General features: G+C 35.8%; 1 protein-coding gene across 1 annotated transcript in view; it reads right to left on the bottom strand.

Moving 5' to 3' along the window:
- The window catches only part of COL19A1 (collagen type XIX alpha 1 chain), a 433,347-nt gene that overhangs the window by 357,857 nt on the left and 52,798 nt on the right, over window positions 1-22,692 (bottom strand). The window contains exons 7-8 of the mRNA XM_049777641.1: window positions 22,022-22,144; window positions 20,715-20,777 (exon numbers count right to left, since the gene is read on the bottom strand). Coding sequence (XP_049633598.1) covers window positions 20,715-20,777; window positions 22,022-22,144 — 186 coding nt within the window. The remainder of the gene's footprint in view (window positions 1-20,714; window positions 20,778-22,021; window positions 22,145-22,692) is intronic.

Below are 22,692 nucleotides of genomic sequence, written 5' to 3' on the forward strand. Positions count from 1 at the left end.
GCAGGTATTCTATTCATGTGCAAATTTTTTTAAATAGATTTAAAATACAAAGCACATATCATATTTTTTTATGATGGACAAGCCAAAAAGCAAGTATTAAATATATTTTTACTAGCAGATTTATGGACTACTTTATGAAACAAATTCAAACATTTATTATCCTGAGTCTCTTCAAGGCCACTTGATGTTGTGATGATAATATCTGTAATTAATTTTCTCAAGACTTCTTCTAATAGCTTCTTCTAATTCCACATCTTCTGTGGATATAAATTTGTCTACTGAAATACTTATGATATATATATATATATATATATATATATATATATATATATATATATATATATATGAAATGAGTCTGTTGGTTTTAACTCAACTTCTATAAAAATTAATTAAAAATTATTAAAAACTATATCTTACCAATAATTTCAAATTATATATGTCACAAAATTTTAGGTTCTAAATGTCCCATCATTATTTTTGTATTCCTATTTTTGTATTATGTTTTGTATTCCTAACTTTCTAAAATTTCCTCCTGTCTGTAATATTCAGGAAAAAAACCGAAAATTGGAAATGGGGATCAATTCCATTATCAATTTGACAATTTCCCTGCTCTTGCACTAAGATTGAAAAAAAGTTGATATACACACTGAATCCTGCTGGATTCTGCTGGGTGTCAAAAGGGCGCAGAAGCCATCTTGGGCCATGGTGTTTCCAGCCACCTGAGACTGGATTTCATCAGCATTCCTGTCAGAGATCCTGCCTCCTAGAGAGTTCTTGGCTGGCTCCACCCTCCTGCTGTGCCTTGGATGACACTGAGGACTTGAAGGAAACTCTTAGCTTTGCTTGTCTGTCTTCCCTGAATACTTGAAGCTCTCCTCAAAGGCCTAGGAAGCGTACCCCCAAAAAAGAACTGTCATCTAGAGGCTGCAGGAAAGCGTGGCCGCTCCACTTCATGGCCACACACTCTTTCTAACCAATGAACCCCACCACAACATGCAGAAAAACTCACACTACAACTGTGACAATGAGGAAACCTTGCAGGCAAACACCATGCACAGAGAATGAAGATGATAGCTCAGGCAACACAAAAAATTCCAGCCATTTGATTAACCTATCAGATAAGGAGTTTAGAATAAAAATATGGAAGATGTTCATAGAACTCAAAGAAAGCATAGATCAATCTGAACAGAACACAAAGACAGAAATCAGAAAACTTCAAACTGAAATAACAGATCTGAAAAACATGGTAGCTCAACTGAAAAACTCAGTGGATAGCCTCTCCAGTAGGTTAAAGCTGCTGAGGAAAGAATCAATTTGCTGGAAGATGAGATGAAAAAAAACTCAACACAACAGAAGAAATTTAAAAAGAACCTTAAGACAAACGATCAGGCAATGGAAACAGTACTCAAGGAATGCGAACAGATGAAAAGAGAAATCTTTGATAAACTCAATAGAAACAACGTAAGAATCATTAAAGTTCCAGAGGCCCAGGTAGGAGATCCTCAGGAAGAATCAACTATCAAAGACATCATCAAAGAGATACTCCCAGAGTTAAAGACTACATGCAATCAAATCCTGCATATCCAAAGAGTACCAGCTAAAAGAGACCCAAAGAAAAACACCCAAGACACATCGTTGTTACAGTAGCATATCCCACAGATAGAGATAGAATACTGAAAGCATCAAGAACAAAATGGGAAATTTCCCATTCAAAGAAGTATCCTTAAGACTTACAGCAGATATGTCACAAGAAACTCTCAAGGCCAGAAGACAGTGTTGGGATATTGTGACAAGACTGAATGAAATGAATGCCTCACCAAGAATACTGTACCCAGCCTGACTCGGGTTCAGATTGGGAAGGAAGGATACATAGCTTCATGGATAAACAACAGCTCAGAAACTTTACAGATGATAAATCAGCCTTAAAGGAAAACTTGACAGGTCTACTCTAAGACAAGAGAGACCAACAAACACAGTAAACTTATCTAAACAGATGACATTAAATTCTATAACAATCATCTCCCTCAATGTCAATGGACTAATTTACCAATTAAAAGACACAGAGTGGCAAAATGGGTCAAAAAAGATGAATTCAACCTTCTGCTGCCTACAAGAAACACATCTAAATAGTCAGAACAAACATAGACTCAAAATCAAACACTGGAGGAAAATTGTCCAAGCAAACAGCACCCTTAAAAAGCTGGGGTGGCCATATTAATACCTGATGACACCAAATTTATACTCAGAAAAGTGATAAGGGACAAAGATGGACACTTTGTAATAATCAAGGGATATGTGCAACAGGAAGAAATCAGACTTTTAAATATATATGCACCCAATGAGAGACCAGCAAATTATCTAATACAATTACTGACAAATCTGAAAGAAGACATCAATAATAACACAATAATTGTGGGAGACCTCAACATGGCTCTGTCAACACTTGATAGGTCAACCAAACTAAACCCAACAAAAACATACTAGCCCTGAAAGAAAAAAGGAAAAAAAAGAACTAGTAGACATATATAGGACATTCCACCTCAAAAAACCTGGATACACATTCTTTTCCAATGTACATGGGTCATTCTCCAGGATAGACCACAGGCTGACACATAAAACATACCTCCATAAAATCAAGAGGATAGAAATCTTGCAGGCTACCTTTGCTGACCACAAGGCTCTGAAATTAGATGTGAACTACAAAGGGACACAGAAGAAAATTTTAACAATTGGAAATTAAACACCCTGCTACTGAACAACCAGTGGGTCTGAGATGAAATCAAAAAGGAAATCAAAATGTTCCATAAAACAAATGATAATGAAGACACAAACTGCCAGAATCTATGGGACAAAGCAAAAGCTGTCCTGAGAGAAAATTTATACCTCTACAAGCACACATCAGAAAGGAAGAAGGGGCATACCTGAATAGCTTAATGATGCAGCTCAAAAAATTAAAAAAATGACCAAAAAAAGGAACAAAAATAGGGAGACAGAAGGAAATAATAAAGCTGAAAGCATAACTCAATGAAGTGGAAACCCAAAAAACAATCCAAAAGATCAACGAAAGCAGAAGTTGATTCTTTGAAAAAAAAATAAACAAGATTGGCAAAATTCACAAAGAGAGAGAAACCTGATAACCCGTATTAGAAATGAAAAGGGGGAGATCATGACAGTTATTTCAGAGATCCAAATGGTAATCAGAGACTACTTTGAGAAACTTTATGCTACTAAACATGAGAACCTAGAAGAAATAGAAAAATTTCTGGACACATAACCTTCCACGGTTAAGTAAGAAGGACGTAGCATATCTAAACACCCCATCACTACTGAAGAAATTGAAACTGTAATCAAACATCTGACCAAAAAGAAAAGCCCATGCCCAGATGGATTTCCTAATGAATTCTTTCAAATCTTTCAAGAGGAGCTACTACCAATCCTAGCCAGGTACTTCCATGAAATTGAAAAAAACGGGAACACTCCCAAACAGCTTTTATGAAGCCAACATTACCTTGTACCAAAACCAGACAGGGATGCTGCCAAAAAGAAAATTACAGACCAATATCCTGATGAATGCAGATGCAAAGGTCTTCAAAAAAATCCTGGCAAATAGGATTCAATGTGTCATCAAGAAGATCATACACTATGACCAAGTAGGTTTCATCCCAGGAATGCAAGGATGGTTTAACATCAGTAACTCTATCAACATAATACAAAACATCAGTAGCAGGGTGTTTAATTTCCAATTGTTAAAGTTTTTCTTCTGTGTCCCTTTGTAGTTCACATCTAATTTCAGAGCCTTGTGGTCAGCAAAGGTAGCCTGCAAGATTTCTATCCTCTTGATTTTATGGAGGTATGTTTTATGTGTCAGCCTGTGGTCTATCCTGGAGAATGACCCATGTACATTGGAGAAGAATGTGTATCCAGGTTTTTTGAGGTGGAATGTCCTATATATGTCTACTAGTCCTCTTTCTTCCTTTTTTCTTTCAGGGCTAGTATGTTTTTGTTGGGTTTAGTTTGGTTGACCTATCAAGTGTTGACAGAGCCATGTTGAGGTCTCCCACAATTATTGTATTATTATTGATGTCTTCTTTCAGATTTGTCAGTAATTGTATTAGATAATTTGCTGGTCTCTCATTGGGTGCATATATATTTAATAGTCTGATTTCTTCCTGTTGCACATATCCTTGATTAGTACATAGTGTCCATCTTTGTCCCTTATCACTTTTCTGAGTATAAATTTGGTGTCATCAGATATTAATATGGCCACCCCAGCTTTTTTTAAGGGTGCTGTTTGCTTGGATGATTTTCCTCCAGTGTTTGATTTTGAGTCTATGTTTGTTCTGACTATTTAGATGTGTTTCTTGTAGGCAGCAGAAGGTTGAATTCATCTTTTTTGACCCATTTTGCCACTCTGCCTTTTAATTGGTGAATTTAGTCCATTGACATTGAGGGAGATGATTGTTATAGAATTTAATGTCATCTGTTTAGATAAGTTTACTGTGTTTGTTGGTCTCTCTTGTCTTAGAGTAGACCTGTCAGTTTTTCCTTTAAGGCTGGTTTATCATCTGTGAAGTTTCTGAGCTGTTGTTTATCCATGAAACTATGTATCCTTCCTTCAAACCTGAATGTGAGTCAGCTGGGTGCAGTATTCTCAGTGAGGCATTCATTTCATTCAGTCTTGTCACAATATCCCAACACTGTCTTCTGGTCTTGAGAGTTTCTTGTGACATGTCTGCTGTAAGTCTCAGGGATGCTCCTTTGAATATAATTTCCTTTTTTGATCTTGCTGCTGTCAGTATTCTATCTCTATCTGTGGGATATACTACTGTAACAACGATGTGTCTTGGGTGTTTTTCTTTGGGTCTCTTTTAGCTGGTACTCTTCGGATATGCAGGATTTGATTGCATGTAGTCTTTAACTCTGGGAGTATCTCTTTGGTGATATCTTTGACAGTTGATTCTTCCTGGAGATGTCCTACCTGGGTCTCTGGGACTCCAATGATTTTTATGTTGTTTCTGTTGAGTTTATCAAAGACTTCTATTTTCATCTGTTTGCAATTTGAGTATTTTTTCCATTGCCTGTTCATTTGTCTTAAGGTTGTTTTCCAATTTCTTCTGTTGTGTTGAGTTTTTCTGCATCATATCTTTCAGTACTCCGATTCTCTCTTCAGCTGTTGATACCCTGCTGGCGAGGCCATTCATTGAGGTTTTCAGTTGAGCTAACATGTTTTTCAGATCTGTTTGGAGTTTTCTGATTTCTGTCTTTGTGTTCTGTTCAGATTGAGCTATGCTTTCTTTGAGTTCTTCAAACGTCTTCCATATTGCTATTTTAAGTTCCTTATCCGAGAGGTTAATCAGGTGGTTGGAATTTATTAGGTCATCCGAGCTTTCGTCTTTATTCTCTGTGCATGATGTTTGCCTGAGAGGTTTCCCCATTGTCACGCTTGTAGTGTGGTTCTTTCTGTGTGTTGTGGTGGGGTTCATTGGTTAGAAAGAGTGCAAGGCCATGAAGCGAAGCCGCTCTTCTGCTGCCTCTAGTTGACAGTTTTTTGCAGTGCGCTCTTTAGGCCTCTGAGGAAACCTTCAGGGATTCAGAAACACAGGCAGACAGGAGCAGGAGAAGTTTCCCTTGAAGTCCTCATAGTGAACAAAGGCACAGCAGGGCGGAGCCTCTGCAGGCCAGAGAGCCCAGCCTAATGGACGGCAATCCCCATAGCCAGAATCTACTCACTGGACAGCTTCAAATTGCAGTTTTTTGGGGGTGCGCTCCCTAGGCCTCTGAGTAGACTTTCAGGAATTTCAGAAACACGGGCAGACAGGGTCCCCTTGTTTTTGAGCCAAAAGTTTTTCCTTTGTATTTTCCCCAAATTTTGTTGCGTCTTTGCAAAAAACTGCCACCACCAGCCCTTTGTTTTCTTTTTTATCTTTAAAATAGGGGTCTCGCCTTTTTCATAGAACCTTGGGACACAGAATACTTTGTATTTTCTCATATTTCAGCACTTTTCTATAAAATTTAGAAGAAAGAAAAAAAGAAAGGATGGGAGCAAGGGGCCAAATGGTCTTTGTTGCATTGGTGGATAAAAAGAGGATAGAACTAAATATCTAAACCAATGTCAACAACAATAGAATCAAGACCCCTAAACGTTAACGATTAAACTTAAATGGGCCTATTATACTGTCATGATAGGGGGCAAAGGGTGGTGATATAAGATGCACTCTGGGATCATTGGTGGAGGGCGATCAACGTGGGAATGGAAATGGCCCTGATTGCGTATCTAAAATTGAAATATAAATGAAATTGTAAATCTCAATGGTTTCAATAAAATAAAAATAAAAAAATTAGAAAAAAGAAAAGGCAAAACCATCCCATAAATTAATTTCTACCTCTGTGAAGTTATTAGTAGGGTATTATTTTTTATTTTAAAAAATGATGAACACAGGGGCCAGAGTTATAGGACAGTGGTAGGGCATTTGCCTGGCATGCAGTGGACCTAGGACGGACCCGGTTTTGATCCCTGGCATTTCATATGGTCCCCTGAGCCTGACAGGAGAGATTTCTGAATGCAGAACCAGGAGTAATCCCTGAATACAGCTGGGTATGGCCCCCAAACAAACAAAAATGATGAACATATTTTAACACAATGATTTTTTTTAATGATTTTGTTTAGCTACAGTATGAATAACAAAAGTTTGGAAAGAAAAAAAGAGGAACTAACTAGTGCTTTCTAGGATAAGGCATTAAACAATTCCAAATGGGAACTTTCATAATAAGATTGGAAAATAGGAAATCAATATCAAAAATTTTAACAATAAAGTCAAGCTAGTTAACATTCCATCTGACTTTCATTTCTCCCAAGGTATATCAGCAAGAAATTAATTTCATTAAGCTAGTACTTTAAGAGAATTAACAGACTACATGGAAGATAATAATATAAAAATAAAGTAGAAACTTTTCCCAAAATAGAGCTCAGATCACACTTCCTCCCAGGTTAAGGAATACAAAAATTGAGCTGCCATTTTATTAAATTTGAGGGAATTTCAACTCTAAAGATAGTTAGGATATTAGTAAGGGTCTTAAAGAATTGAGAAATTAACACAGTTGCTAAGTAATTAGATTTATAACCATCCTTAAAAATGATTAAAAATTCCAAAAATTATAATAATTGAGCCTGAATGAAAGAAAAGTATTAATTATAATTTCAAATCATGTCAAACAGAATGTTTAACCTGAGGCAGAGAGCATGATTAGAATTATTTGATTATGTGCCTGGATACAGACTATTGATCACTTCAAGAAATATAAACTGAAGTGGAAGTGATTAAATTTCAAAGTATTTTACAATATGAGAAGGGTAATCAATTCTATAGGGGAAAAATGGCCTGACTCAAGTTACTTAACAAGCTTCTCAGTACTGATGAAAAAATAAGGTGAACATCACATCATGTGAAAATGAGTGACTTTCCCCTCAAATATTTGTGCTTTTGTGGAGAGATCCTGCAGTTTTCAACTGCTACTTCAGGCATTCCCCCAATAGTGTTTGAGGAATCATATGATAACATGATAACAGTGACTGAACTTGGTACTTGCACATAGTTTGCAAGTGTTCTATCTATTTAAACTGTCTTTCTTGACCCCAATGTTTTGAATTCTTCATTAAGCAAATGGTGAAATCAAGCAAAAAAAGAAAAAAACTAACCAAGTCACTATGTAAAAATGATTCTTTATTTTCCTATTATTACACGCAAGTACACAATTCTCAGGATCCATTTACTATGTTGTACTGAGGCCATTCCCAGTAGTGCCATTGTACTTCTGGAGATGAAGCCTGGGGCCCCCAAATGCAGCATATACTAAGAGCTCCTGAAATATTTCCCAGCCCAAAGCTTCTATTAAGTAAAAAAATATAATAGGACAATAGTAATAAAGTAGGTCCTCTTTTAAATTGGCTTATAAAACTACATGTTTAAACTTGTCTATCCTACTTAACAGGGTCCCCAGAAACTAAACATAAAATTTATAGACTCAATAAATTGTTTAGTCAACAAGTCACACTTAAGATATAGAATTTATTTGTTAAATAAATTTTTATTCATATTATGTTATTTTATATAAAATATCCAGAGAACTCATATTTTACTGCAGAAATAAGTATAAGTTAATGATAACATGACTGATGACAATAAAAGTGTTGAGAAAAGTAAGTAGATAGAGGTGGAAAAGAAAGGTCAGAGTTTCAAAAGAAATTCTAACAGAAGAGCATCAAGACACAGTGTATTCCGTGTCAGGAATAAGAGAGAGAGAAAGAGAGTGAGAGAGAGAAAGAGAGAAAGAGAGAGAGAGAGAGAGAGAGAGAGAGAGAGAGGAGAGTCCTAAAAATGATTCACATAGGAACCCTCATAGAGTCACATTACAGTTCTCAATTGAAGTACTACAGGACACAAATTAATGGTATCCAAACTTTTGAATGTGAGAAACTTATAAACATGAAATCTTTAATCTCCCCAGTTATTTCAAATTTGTAAAAGTGATTAAAAAACATTTTCAGACAAACAACAGCTACAGATATCCTTTATCAGCTCTGCAAGGATACTAAATGGTTTTCTACTAACATTTAAGAAACCCCATGCAAAACCATAAAAATACACCAAAAAGCTTAAAATGGAGAAAAGAAGGAAGTAATAAAGGGGATTCCCAAAATCAACTCAACTTGCTTTAACTGTAAAGGGTAGAATAAACTTAGAACTTGTGATGTAAACAGCATGGTAACTTTAAAGCAAAAATACTAAGACACTAACAAGAAGAGAGAAATGAAAGCTGGTCACTACACTAAATGTCAATATCAAAGTGCAAGAGGAAAAAATAAGGAAAATATAAAGAAATAAAGGACAAAAATCCTTATAGAAAAATGACAATTCTCTGTTTGGGTGAGATTATTGAAGTTGTTGTCCCCAGTTATACTTATTTTTTCTCTTCCTTTCTGTTCTTTCTTTATGTGCTATGCCATGTTTCTTATATCAAGACCATGGCATTTTTTTTCTTTCTTTATTTTCTTTTCTGTCTTTGTGTGTGTGTGTGTGTGTGTGTGTGTGTGTGTGTGTGTGTGTGTGTGTGTGTGTGTGTGGTGCTTATCGTTATTGCTGGAGTCCTCCCTGGGTATTTGACACTTCTTTTTGTACTGGTGGAGTGTTTCACCTTCTTTTTCTCCTTCGTCTCTCAAACCAATGATGAGAGCCTCTAGAAGAATTCTGCTTATTTTTTGGCGTATTAGACTTTTACCCCAGTTTATTACTTTTCTCTTCTTCAAACAAAACCACGTAACTTAAACTAGGTAGTTCTGCCCCCCAGTTAGAGAGAGAAATAAGGGAGGCACCAGGACCAAACAGGTGCAAGACTACTAAGTAGTAGGCTAGATACAGAGTGGACCACATATTCTAGCAACCCTGGGGGTGAGGGAAGAGGATATGGGAGGTAGGACAAAAATGGAGGTGTAGGGAATCCCCCCCTGATTTTATGTAAATATGTACCTAAAATATTATTGTCAACAATATGTAAGCCACTATGATCAAAATAAAAATTATATTAAAAAAAGAAAAATGACAATAAAATATTATGTCAATAATTTCTCTAAATGTTCCTGGATTGAACTGCTCTATCAAAAGGCACACAGTAGTTGATGGGTTAGAAACAAGACCTAACTTCCTGCTGCTTAAAAGAGATCAATTGAACTCCATCTATAAACTAGAGTTATAACCTGGAATAAGTAAAAGGCTGGAAAACAATTGATCAGTATTGATTGGTGTTTCTGCATCATTTTTTAGTAATGGTCTAATTTTGATCTTGTTTTCTTCCTTTATCTTTTATATTACTGGCTGAACCCTCATCTCATATCCTGGTGTATATTTATGTGATATAACTAAAGATAAAAAAAGTTTGGGGTTAACATTTTTGCAGATTAAGGGTTCAACATATTATGATGACTTAACTGTCAACATATGAAAATAAAGTAGCTTATAAAACCAATAGCAGTATACCAGGAGCAATTAGCCACTAATGATATCACAAGAGTAGCAAGAGAATTTAACAACCAATATTCATTAAAAAAAACACTTTTATAGTGATGTAAAAATTGGTTTTTCTATTTTAAAATGATTTCAGAGCAAAAATTTAAATGATGTGATATATTTCTAACCTGATCTATAGTTAGCAAGAAGAGAGTAAAAGATGATATAAATAGTGAAAGGTAAATAGAATTATACTATATATAAACACAAATAGAAGTCATATTATTAAGTTATGTTATAAAGATTATAAAGTTGTCATGTTACAGAAAGATTTTTAAAATTTACTACCTTTAGAACTATATTAATGATAGATGCATATAGTAAGGTGGCAGGCTACAAAATTAACACACAAATGATTACATACATGATTGTGTTTGGGCTTCAGTCATGTAAAGAACACCACCCATCACCAGTGCAACATTCCCATCACCAATGTCCCAAATCTCCCTCCTCCCCACCCACCTCTGCCTGTACTCTAGATACGCTATCCATTTCCCTCATACATTCTCATTATTAGGACAGTTCAAAATGTAGTTATTTCTCTAACTAAACTCATCACTCTTTGTGGTGAGCTTCCTGAGGTGAGCTGTAATTTCCAGCTCTTTCTCTTTTGTGTCTGAAAATTATTGCAAGAATGTCTTTCTTTTCTTAAAACCCATAGAAGAGTGCGTTTCTCTCTCTCTCTCTCTCTCTCTCTCTCTCTCTCTCTCTCTCTCTCTCTCTCTCTCTCTCTCTCTGACTTATTTCATTCAGCATAATAGATTCCATGTCCATCCATGTATAGGAAAATTTCATGACTTCATCTCTTCTGACAGCTGCATAATATTTCATTGTGTATATGTACCACAGTTTCTTTAGCTATTCGTCTGTTGAAGGGCATCTGGGATGATTCCAGAGTCTTGCTATGGTAAATAGTGCTGCAATGAATATAGGTGTAAGGAAGGGGTTTTTGTATTGTATTTTTGTGTTCCTAGGGTATATTCCTAGGAGTGGTATAGCTGGATCGTATGGGAGCTCGATTTTCAGTTTTTGGAGGAATCTCCATATCACTTTCCATAAAGGTTGAATTAGACGGTATTCCCATCAGCAGTGGATAAGAGTTCTTTCTCTCCACATCCCTGCCAACACTGTTTATTCTCCTTCTTTGTGATGTGTGCCATTCTCTGTGGTGTGAGGTGGTAACTCATAGTTGTTTTGATTTGCATCTCCCTGATGATTAGTGATGTGGAGCATTTTTTCATGTGCCTCTTGGCCATCTGTATTTCTTCTTTTTCAAAGTGTCAGTTTATTTCTTCTCCCCATTTTTGGATGGGATTAGATGCATTTTTCTTGTAAATTTCTGATTAACCCCTTATCTGATGGGTATTGGGTGAATAGATTCTCCCACTCACTGGCTCTTGTATCCTGGGCGCTATTTCCTTTGAGGTGCAGAAGCTTCTCAGCTTAATATATTCCCATCTGTTAATCTCTGCTTTCACTTGCTTGGAGAGTACAGTTTCCTCCTTGAAGATGCCTTTAGTTTCAATGTCCTGGAGTGTTTTGCCTACGTGTTGCTCTATATATCTGATGGTTTCAGGTCTGATATCGAGGTCTTTCATCCATTTGGATTTAACCTTCATACATGATGTTAGCTGGGGGTCTAAGTTCAATTTTTTTGCAAGTGGCTAGCCAGTTGTGCCAACACCACTTTTTGAAGAGGCTTTCTTTGCTCCATTTAGGATTGCTTGCTCCTTTATCAAAAAATGGGGAATATTCTCTGAGTAGTCAAACCTATTACACTGATCTGAGGTCCTGTCCTTATTCCAATACTGTGCTGTTTTGATAACTAATGCTTTGTATGAAATTTTAAAGTTAGAGAAAGTAATTTCACACATATTCTTTTTTCCAATGATTGCTTTAGCTATTCTAGGGTGTTTATTGTTCCAAACGAATTTCAAAAGTGCATGATCCACTTCTTTGAAGAACGTCATGGGTATCTTTAGAGGGATCGCATTAAATCTGCATAATGCCTTGGGGAGTATTGCCATTTTGATGATGATAAACCTGCCAATCCATGAGCAGGGTATGTGTTTGCATATCCAAGTGTCCTCTATTATTTCTTGGAGCAGAGTTTTATAGTTTTCTTTGTATAGGTCCTTCACATTTTTATTCAAGTTGATTCCAAGATATTTGAGTTTGTGAGGCACTATTGTGAATGGGGTTGTTTTCTTTTTTTTTTTTTTTTTTTTTTTTTTTTTTGGTTTTTGGGCCACACCTGGTAACGCTCAGGGGTTACTCCTGGCTATGTGCTCAGAAGTTGCTCCTGGCTTGGGGGACCATATGGGACACCGGGGGATCGAACCGCAGTCCGTCCAAGGCTAGCGCAGGCAAGGCAGGCACCTTACCTTTAGCGCCACCACCCGGCCCCCAGGGGGTTGTTTTCTTAATGTCCATTTTTTCCTTATTACTATTGGTGTATAGAAAGGCCATTGATTTTTGTGTGTTAATTTTGTAGCATGCCACCTTGCTATATGAGTCTATTGTTTCTAGTTGCTTTTTGGTAGAGTCTTTACGGTTTTCTAAGTAGAGTATCATGTCATCAGCAAACAGTGAGAGATTGACTTCTTCCTTTCCTATCTGGATTCCCTTGATATCTTTTTCTTGCCTAATCGCTATAGCAAGTACTTCCAGTGCTATGTTGAATAGGAGTGGTGAGAGAGGACAGCCTTGTCTTGTGCCAGAATTTAGAGGGAAGGCTTTTAGTGTTTTTCCATTGAGGATAATTTTGCCACTGGCTTTTGGTAGATGGCCTTAACTATATTGAGAAAGGTTCCTTCCATTCCCATCTTGCTGAGAGTTTTGATCAAGAATGGGTGTTAGACCTTATCAAATGCTTTCTCTGCATCTATTGATATGATCATGTGGTTTTTATTTTTCTTGTTGTTGATGTTGTGTATTATGTTGATAGATTTACGGATGCTAAGTCATCCTTGCATTCCTGGGATGAAACCTAATTGATCATAGTGGATGATCTTCTTAATGAGGCATTGAATCCTATTTGCCAGGATTTTGTTGAAGATCTTTGCATCTGTATTCATCAGCGATATTGGTCTGTAATTTTCTTTTTTCGTAGCATCTCTGTCTGGTTTAGGTGTCAAGGTGATGTTGGCTGCATAAAAGCTATTTGGAAGTGTTTCTGTTTCTTAATTTCATGAAAGATTCTTGCCAGGATTGGTAGTACTTCCTCTTGGAAAGTTTAAAATAATTCATTTGTGAATCCATCTGGGCCTGGGCTTTTGTTTTTGGGCAGACATTTGATTACCGTTTTAATTTCATCAACAGTGATGAGGGTGTTTAGATATGCTACATCTTCTTTTTTCAACCGTGGAAAATTATAAGAGTCCAAGAATTTATCTATTTCTTCCAGGTTCTCATTTTTAGTGGCATAGAGTTTCTCAAAGTAGTTTCTGATTACCCTTTGAATCTCTGCAATATCAGTAATTATCGCTCCTTCATTCCTAATACGAGTTATCAAGTTTCTCTCTCTCTTTCTTTGTTAGTTTTACCAGTGGTTTATTAATCTTGTTTATTTATTCAAAGAACCAACTTCTAATTTTGTTGATCTTTCAGATTGTTTTTTGGGTTTCTACTTCCTTGATTTCTGTTCTCAGCTTTGTTATTTCCTTTTGTCTCCCTATTTTTGGGTCCTTTTGTTGAGCACTTTCTAGTTCTATTAGCTGTGTCATTAAGCTACTCAGGTAAGCTCTGTCTTCCTTCCTGATGTGTGCTTGAAAAGCTATAAATTTTCCTCTCAGTATTGCTTTTGCTGTGTCCCATAAGTTCTGACAGTTTGTGTCTTTATTGTCATTTGTTTCCAGGAACCTTTTGATTTCCTCCTTGATTTCATCTCGGACCCACTGATTATTCAGTATGAGGCTGTTTAACTTCCAGTTGTTAAAGTTTTTCTTCATGTCCCTTTGGAATTCACAAATAATTTCATTGCCTGGTGGTCAGCAATGGTATTCTGCAAAATTTCTATCTATTTGATATTATGGAGGTATGTTTTATGTGCCAGCATGTAGTCTATCCTGGAGAATGACCCATGTACATTGGAGAAGAATGTGTATCCAAGTTTCTGGGGATGGAGTGTCATATATAAATCCACTAGGCTTCTTTCTTCCATTTCTCTTTTCAGGTCTAATATATTCTTGTTGGGTTTTAGTCTGTTTGACCTGTCAATTGTTTACAAAGCCGTGTTGAAGTCTCCCACAATTATTGTGTAGTTATTGATATTATTTTTCAGATTTGTCAACAGTTGTATTAAATATTTTGCTGGCTCGTCGTTCGGTGCATATATGTTTAGTAGGGTTATTTATTCCACTCTACATACCCCTTGATTAATATAAAATGTCCATCTTTGTCTCTTACAACCTTTCTGAGTATAAAGTTTGCATTATCTGATATTAGTATGGCCACTCCAGCTCTTTTATGGGTGTTGTTTGCTTAAATAATTTTTCTCCAGCCTTTTATTTTGAGTCTATGTTTGTTCTGACTATTCAGGTGCATTTCTTGTAGGCAGCAGAAGGTTGGTTTGAGTTTTTTGATCCATTTAGCCACTCTGTGTCTCTTAACTGGTGCATTTAGTCATTGACGTTGAGAGAAAGAATTGTCCTGGGATTTAATGTCATCTTTATATCGAAATTTGGTGTGTCTTTTGGTTAGTCTTGTCTTAAATTAGGTCTTTTAGTTTTTCTCTTAAGACTGGTTTTGAGTCTGTATAGTTTCTGAGCTGTTTTTTGTCTGTGAAACCATGTATTCTTCCGTCAAACTGGAAAGTAAGTTTTCCTTGGTACAGTATTCTAGGTGAAGCATTCATTTCAATCAGCCTTGTCACAATATCCCACCACTGCTTTCTGGCCTTGAGTGTTTCTGGTGACAGGTCTGCTTTAAATCTCAATGATGCTCACTTGAATGTAATTTCCCCTTTTCATCTTGCTATTTTCAGAATTCTGTCTCTATCTGTGGGACTCAATATTGTGACTAGGATGTGTCTTGGGGTGGTTTTTCTGGGGTCTCTTTTGGTTGGTACTCTTCGAGCATGCAGGATTTGATCACATATATTCTTTAGCTCTAGAAGTTTCTCTTTAATGATGTTCTTGACTGTTGATTCTTCCTGGAAATTTTCTTCCTGGGTCTCTGGGACTCCAATGATTCTTAAGTTGTTTCTGTTGAGCTTATCATAGACTTCTATTTTCATCTGTTCCCATTCTGTGACTAATTTTTCCATTGTCTGTTCATTTGCTTTAAGTTTTTTTTCCAATCTCTCCCGCTGTGTGGAATTGTTATTTATCTCATCTTCCACAGCACCAAGTTTATTCTCAGCTTCTGATACCCTGTCCCACAGCTTATCCATTTTGTCATTCACTTCATTTACTGAGTTTTTCAGGCCTATTAGTTGACATATTACTTCAGTTTGGAGTTTTGTGATTTCTGTCTTCATATTTTTTTGGTTCTTATTAGTGTTCTGTTCAACTCGATCCATGGTTTCTTTGAGTTCGTTAAGCATCTTCCATATTGCTAGTCTAAAGTCCTTATCTGAGAGGTTGATTAGTTGGTTGGTCATTATCTGGTCATCAGAATTGTCATCTTAATTATCTATGTCTGATGCTAGCCTGCGTTGTTTCCCCATTGTCACACTTGTATTGTGAGTTTTTCTATGTGTTGTGGTGGTATTCATTAGCTAAATGATGCAGGCAGCCACACTCCTCTGGCTCTGCCCTTTCTGGATGGGTCGACCTGCCTTCAAGGGAGGGGAGTCCTCCATGGTGAAGCCTCCCACAGTATCAAATCTTAGGCCTGAGCACGCAGCAGAGAAGACAGTCCAGAGAGAAATGCTGGGCTTCAGTGATCCTGCACAGTTCTTAGTGTGATTTTTTTCTTCTTGTTTTGATGGTGTTCTTTTCTTAGAAAGAGTACAGGGCCGCATTGTGAAGCGTGCTCTGCTGGAGCCTCTTTTCGGCCCACTCCCAAGAGGTTCATGGAATAAGACAGTAGATAGACACACACAGGCAGCACTCACAATTTTTCATAGTCGGGCCCCACTGGGCAGGCGTAATTTCGTGGATTTTCCCAACCAATCAATGGCCTTTTTATACACCAATAATGATAGGAAAGAAATGGACATTATGAAGGCAATCCCATTTACATTACTGCCACACAAACTCAAATATCTTGGAGTCAACTTGACCAAAGACGTGAAGTACCTATACAAAGAAAACTGTAAAGCCCTGCTCCAAGAAATACGAGAGTACACACGAAAATAGAAACAAATACCCTGCTCATGGATTGGCAGGTTTAATATCATTAAAATGGCAATACTCCCCAAGGCATTGTACAGATTTAATGTGATCCCTCTAAAGATATCCATGATATTCTTCATAGAAGTGGATCAAACACTTATGAAGTTCATCTTGAAGAATAAACGCCCTCGAATAGCTAAAGCAATCCTAGGGAAAAGGAGTAAGGTAAGCATTACTTTCCCCAACTTTAAACGGTACTACAAAGCAATAGTTATCAAACAGCATGGTATTAGAATAAAGACAGACCCTCAGATCAGTGGAATAGGCTTGAGTTCTCAGAGAACATTCCCCAGACATAGAAGCACCTAATCTTTGACAAAGGAGCAAGAAATCCTAAGTGGAGCAGGGAAAACCTCTTCAACAAGTGGTGCTGGCAGAACTGGTTAGCCACTTGCAAAAAAGCGAGCATCGACCTCCAGTTAACACCATGTACGAAGGTAAAATCCAAATGGATTAAAGACCTTGATATCAGACTTGATACCATAAGGTATATAGAACAACATGTTGGTAAAACACTCCATGACATTGAGACTAAAGGCATCTTCAAGGAGGAAACTGCACTATCCAAACAAGTGGAAGCAGAGGTCAACAAATGGGAATACATTAAACTGAGAAGCTTCGGCATCTCAAAAGAAATAGTGTCCAGGATACAAGAGCCACCCACTGAGTGGGAGAAACTATTCACCCAATACCCATCAGATAAGGGGCCAATCTCCAAAATATACAGGGCACTGACGGAACTTTACAAGAAAAAAAAACATCTAATCCCATAAAAAAATGGGGAGAAGAAATGAACAGACACTTTGACAAAGAAGAAATACAGATGGCCAAGAGGCACATAAAAAATGTCCTTATCACTAATCATCAGGGAGATGCAAATCAAAATAACGATGAGATACCATCTCACACCACAGAGATTGGCACACATCACAATGAATGAGAACAATCAGTGCTAGGAAGGATGTGGAGAGAAAGGAACTCTTATCCACTGCTGGTGGAAATGCCCTCTAGTCCAACCTCTATGGAATGCGATATGGAGATTCGTCCAAAATCTGGAAATTGAGCTCCCATTCGACCCAGCTATTCCACTCCTAGGGGATAAACCCTAGGAACACAAGAACACAATACAAAAATCCCTTCCTAACACCTATATTTATTGCAGCACTATTCACAATAGCCAGGCTCTGGAAACAACCAATATGCCCTTCAACAGATGAATGGCTAAAGAAACCGTGGTACATATATACAATGGAATATTATGCAGCTGTCAGGAGACATGAAGTCATGAAATTTTCCTATACAAGGATGTACATGGAATCTATCATGCTGAGTGAAATAAGTCAGAGAGAGAGATGCAGAATAATCTCACTCATCTATGGGTTTTAAGAAAAATAAAAGTCATTTTTGTAACAATCCTGAGACAATGAGAGGAGGGCTGGAACTTCCAGCTCACTTCATGAAGTTCACCACAGAGTGGTGAGTGCAGTTATAGAAATAACTACACTGAGAACTACCATAACCATGTGAATGAATAAAGGAACTGGAAAGCCTGTCTAGAGTACAGATGGTGGTGGGGTGCAGAAGAGGGAGATTTGGGACATTGGTCGTGGGAATGTTACACTGGTGAAGGGGGTGTTCTTTACATGAGTGAAACCTAATCACAATCATATTTGTAATCAAGATGTTTAAATAAAAAAAGGTAATACTTTGGGGGAGGGCTCCTTTGATTAGAAGAAAACTTATTAAAAAAGAAATATATTAATGAATATTACATGAATTAGAATGTGATTTTGAAGTTGTATTCTCAAAGATGACCAAAAATACTGAAAATATAGTCTCTTAAGTTTAATGAGAAAAGTAAATTAAAGTTGTTTTTAATAGGTCCCTAATAAGCACAATCATGCAAAAAATTCTCTTCAAAACCTTTTCTAACTGGGATGTTCTCACTGGACCAGTTCTATATACTCACTCTTTTCTTGAAAAGATGTAAATCACACCATGAAAAATCAAGAGTACACCAGCCACACAACTGAAAGCTGATAATCTCAAGAGAGAGCAGGCCAAGCCCCATCCTATCAAAGCCATGCCTGTTGCATCTATCACCCATAATCACTGCTTTGCAGATGGCTCAATTTCACGGACTCTTCTACAATTTTCTTCAGAGCCACCTGTTTGACCAAACTTCAAGTATGAGAGTATTCGGGCTGATATCACCAGCTTTTTCTTTATTATAATAATATCTTTATTTAAGCACCATGATTACAAACATGTTTGTAGTTGGGTTTCAGTCATAAAAAAAGGACACTCTCCTTCACCAGTGCAAACTTCCCACCACCATTGCTCCATCTCTTTTCTCTCCTCCTCCCCACCTATATTCCATACAGTCATTCTATTTAGCTGAGGGCATGACTCACAAAAGCCACAGTATCAGTATCAGTGCTTTGAATTCCTGAACATCTTCATTTGTTTGATGCTGTTATTTCTATAAATACACACCAATTTACATTCCAATGTGTAGCTGACGTCATTTGGGAACAAATGAAATAATGAATGCACAGCTAGCAAGAGTTTGCTAAACTTTTGTCATTGTCTTAATGGTTTCATTGGAGCTACAATAATTTTCACTAATTTATTTGTCACTGTACTTTATTTCTTTCGTTTGCTCTTTAAAATTTTATTTCTTCTCTTTCTTTTTCTTTTTTAAACAACTTTGCTCTCACTTATATGAAAGCAACTATATTTCCTAACATTCTCAGTGGAGATAAAATAATTATCACAAATTTTTCTCATTGTAATTTTTTAAAATTTTCTTTCATCTCTTTCTTTTTCATTTTTCTTCCTGTTTTTATTTATTAAACTTGCACTCACTTATCTAAAATAATGGTATTTTGGTCAGCTATGTCAACTGTGTAATACATTTTTTTAAATAAAGTAAATAAATAAAGCTTTTCTACATAAGCCAGAGAAAACTTAATGGGCTCAGCACATGCTTTATATTTATAGAAAGATAATGAAAGGAGCAATACTGAACACAATTGGAAGTAACCCCCAAATCAAAAACTATATTCAAAAAACCAAAAAACCCAAATCACTATATCTGCAAAATGTTGTCAAATAATAGTAGGAGTAATAAATATATTTGATTTTTTAAATTTAAATTATTAGGTATTTTGATAAAATCAACTATCAAATTTACTATTATAACTGGTAAAAACATCATAAGATGCTGACTATTTCATCAATATAATAAATAATTGAATTAGTTACAATTTCTAAAGCATTACTTTACAATGAAAATTTCTTTGTTTTTGGATGTCAAACATGAAACCAAACTGAAACTAAAAAACTATTTACAACTATCCCTCAACAATGGAGCAATTAAATTATGTGTAGTAAAACAGAGAAACATATTTATTGAGTTTAGAATACTACATACTCGAATAAGCATACTTATTGAGTTTAAAACACAATGTACTCTAAACTATAAACATACTATACTTACCAGTTTCTGTTACTGTTTTATATATATATATATATATATATATATATATATATATATAATTTTATTTCTTGTTCACAATACACTGCTAAATACTATTAATAAAGACCATTTCAAAACAAGTGAAAGCTGGAAAATATTTAACTCCAAATAATCAGACTCCAAACTGATGGTGCTCTTGATATATTAAATATATTGTTCTCCCCACCTTAACTTTTTGATCTTCATACAAAAAAGGGGAAAAATATCTCGAAAATAGCATCTACTTCCCTATGTAAGTCTGCACTTGTCTTTTTAAAGGAATAACTATTCAGCATATCTAGAGAAAAATACATTTACATCTTCAGTCTATGAAGACACTATTTTATTACCAGTTTTGATAAAATTATATACCAGAAAAGCCATCTTTATTTATTAGACATTATACACCACACAACAAAACAGGAATAAACTTCTCATCAACTCCATAAATTAAAACAATGCATCTATGATTATTATAAGTGTCAGGAAGGCTGAACACATTAATCACCGAAATTAACTGAAGTCTTGTTTACTAGCATGGTTATACTCCTTTAATCAAATGCTAGTGAATGTAATAGAAATAGAAAATAAAGGAATAAATATAAGTATTTGGGCTTTCAGGTCTTTCCAAATGCTAGGAAGAATCTAAAAACAGACCTCATATGGACACAGTCTTTCTTATTTTACATAATTATGGATAGTGTTTAATAGAATCAACTATTTGTATGGAACATGTCCATATGCTTAAACCTTTTTATGTCTCTTATATCACAATAATGTTGGGTAGTGTCTTACCGGTTCTCCTTTATCCCCCTTCTGACCAGGTGAGCCTGGAACTCCTGGATACCCTGCTTCTCCCTGAACAAAAATAAATTTCCATGTTATCAATTGTTCAACCACAATGATTTAAAAACAAAGATTTTACAAATATGAAGTTGATAATAGTAAGATAAACATTTTGTCTCAAAGTTGGTGTGATTCTTCCACTGGAATACATTCTTGCTGATGAGATGTACTACTTGTAGTTCTTTTAAGCAGCCATTATCATCATGTTCTCAGTGATATGCTAATATCATTGGCTGGAACATGTAACTGCTTTTCTACAGACATGAAACATATACCTGCCTTTCTAAAGGAGTTTACTAGACAATGTAAATTGATAATGAATGCAAAGCTCCTCTAATCTTTCATCATAACTACAGTGCTTGTCATTCCCTAGTCAGAACACTGTGTGTAAATTCAAAAGCATGAATTAGGTAGGTTACAGGCCTAGGGGGCACTGTTCAGGGAAATAATGCAAGTGCTCCTTTCCACTTTCCTCAAAATAAATGCAGAGGAAAAGCATCAGAAGATAACTGAGCACTGTTAATGCTGGTCTTATAACTGCCATTAACAACAGAAGAGGCACAAAACCAAAGAGATAGTACAGAGGAAGGATGTTTTTCCTGCATGCAGCTGACCCAGGTTTAATCTTCAACATCCCATATGGTCCCACAAATACTGCCAAAACTGATTCCTGAGTACAGAGCCAGGAGTAACCCTTGAGCATAGCCAAGAGTGGCGCCAAAACAGAAAAACAGTCTTTGCACCAAGCTTCCCTGCACAGGGAGTTTAATGATAAAGTGAGACAAATTTGTTGATAAATAAGAGTCTTTTTTATAGTCCAATAAAATTTGTACCAGACAAATTTAGAAAGTTGGCTCTTCGGGTATCCCAACAGAGTCTTCACACAACAAAGAAATGCTTTGTAGAGTATCTATGTGTATGTGTGGACAGAGTTTCTTCAACAATGTTAACAATTTCTTCAATATTCAGCTACATGTTAATTAGTAATAGTTTTTGTTATATAGATGTTCCTCCCTTTATCTTTCTATTGATTCTCATTCACATTATAAAATGCAGGTCACTTTTTTTTGACTAAGGAGTTCAGGTTAAAAATATCCAACACATCTTATTTCCAATATTATTCTAATGTGCCCAATAACATAATGATTTAGTTCTTTGATATAACTAGCACTAAAGACTAAGACAAAGTTCCTGAACCAAGACCACTAGGGGCCTAAATTGCTGCGGTGTTTTAGTGGGTAGAAATTAAAACATACCTTGTTTAAAATGCACTGGCATTGGTTTTTAAGTTCCTTTGCTGGAAGATATGCAGTCATTTTACTGGTTATAGAGGGTATCAATGAGGATGCAGTACTTTTGAAGTCATCTTGCTTGGGACACTGAAAATCAAAGAAAAATTTAGAAAATGTGAACATTCCAACATTAAAAACTGACACACCAAATTAGGGAAAACTGAAACTATCTTCTAATTAACCAAAGGTTGACAGTATGAAATGAATATTTGTCACACCTTTGTTCTTTGAATTGACCACCTCTATAGTTTTTTTAAGTCTCTCTATAAATGCATTAATTAATCATTTTAATTAAAATTATGAGCAATAAGTTCTTGAATTATTAGAGATGAATATAAGTATATTAATAATAAATGTTGATAATAATTGTGTTGCAGAATAAAATAATTTGTATAATTAACATCTGTATAAGTATTTTTGAAAAGAAGAATTTAAATAAATATTATAATTTAACCATTTATATAATTATAATTATAAATATTATAATTTAAACATTTAAAGATCATTTACTTCAACAAGTTGGTGATAAAGACCCAAAAATAATTCTTGAAGACAGAGATAATATAGGAGGTAAACCATTTGCCTGGCATGAAGCCAGCCCAAATTAAGTCACCAACACCATATAAGATTTTCTG

Source organism: Suncus etruscus, chromosome 7, assembly GCF_024139225.1.
Source record: "Suncus etruscus isolate mSunEtr1 chromosome 7, mSunEtr1.pri.cur, whole genome shotgun sequence".
Classification (NCBI taxonomy): Eukaryota; Metazoa; Chordata; class Mammalia; order Eulipotyphla; family Soricidae; genus Suncus; species Suncus etruscus.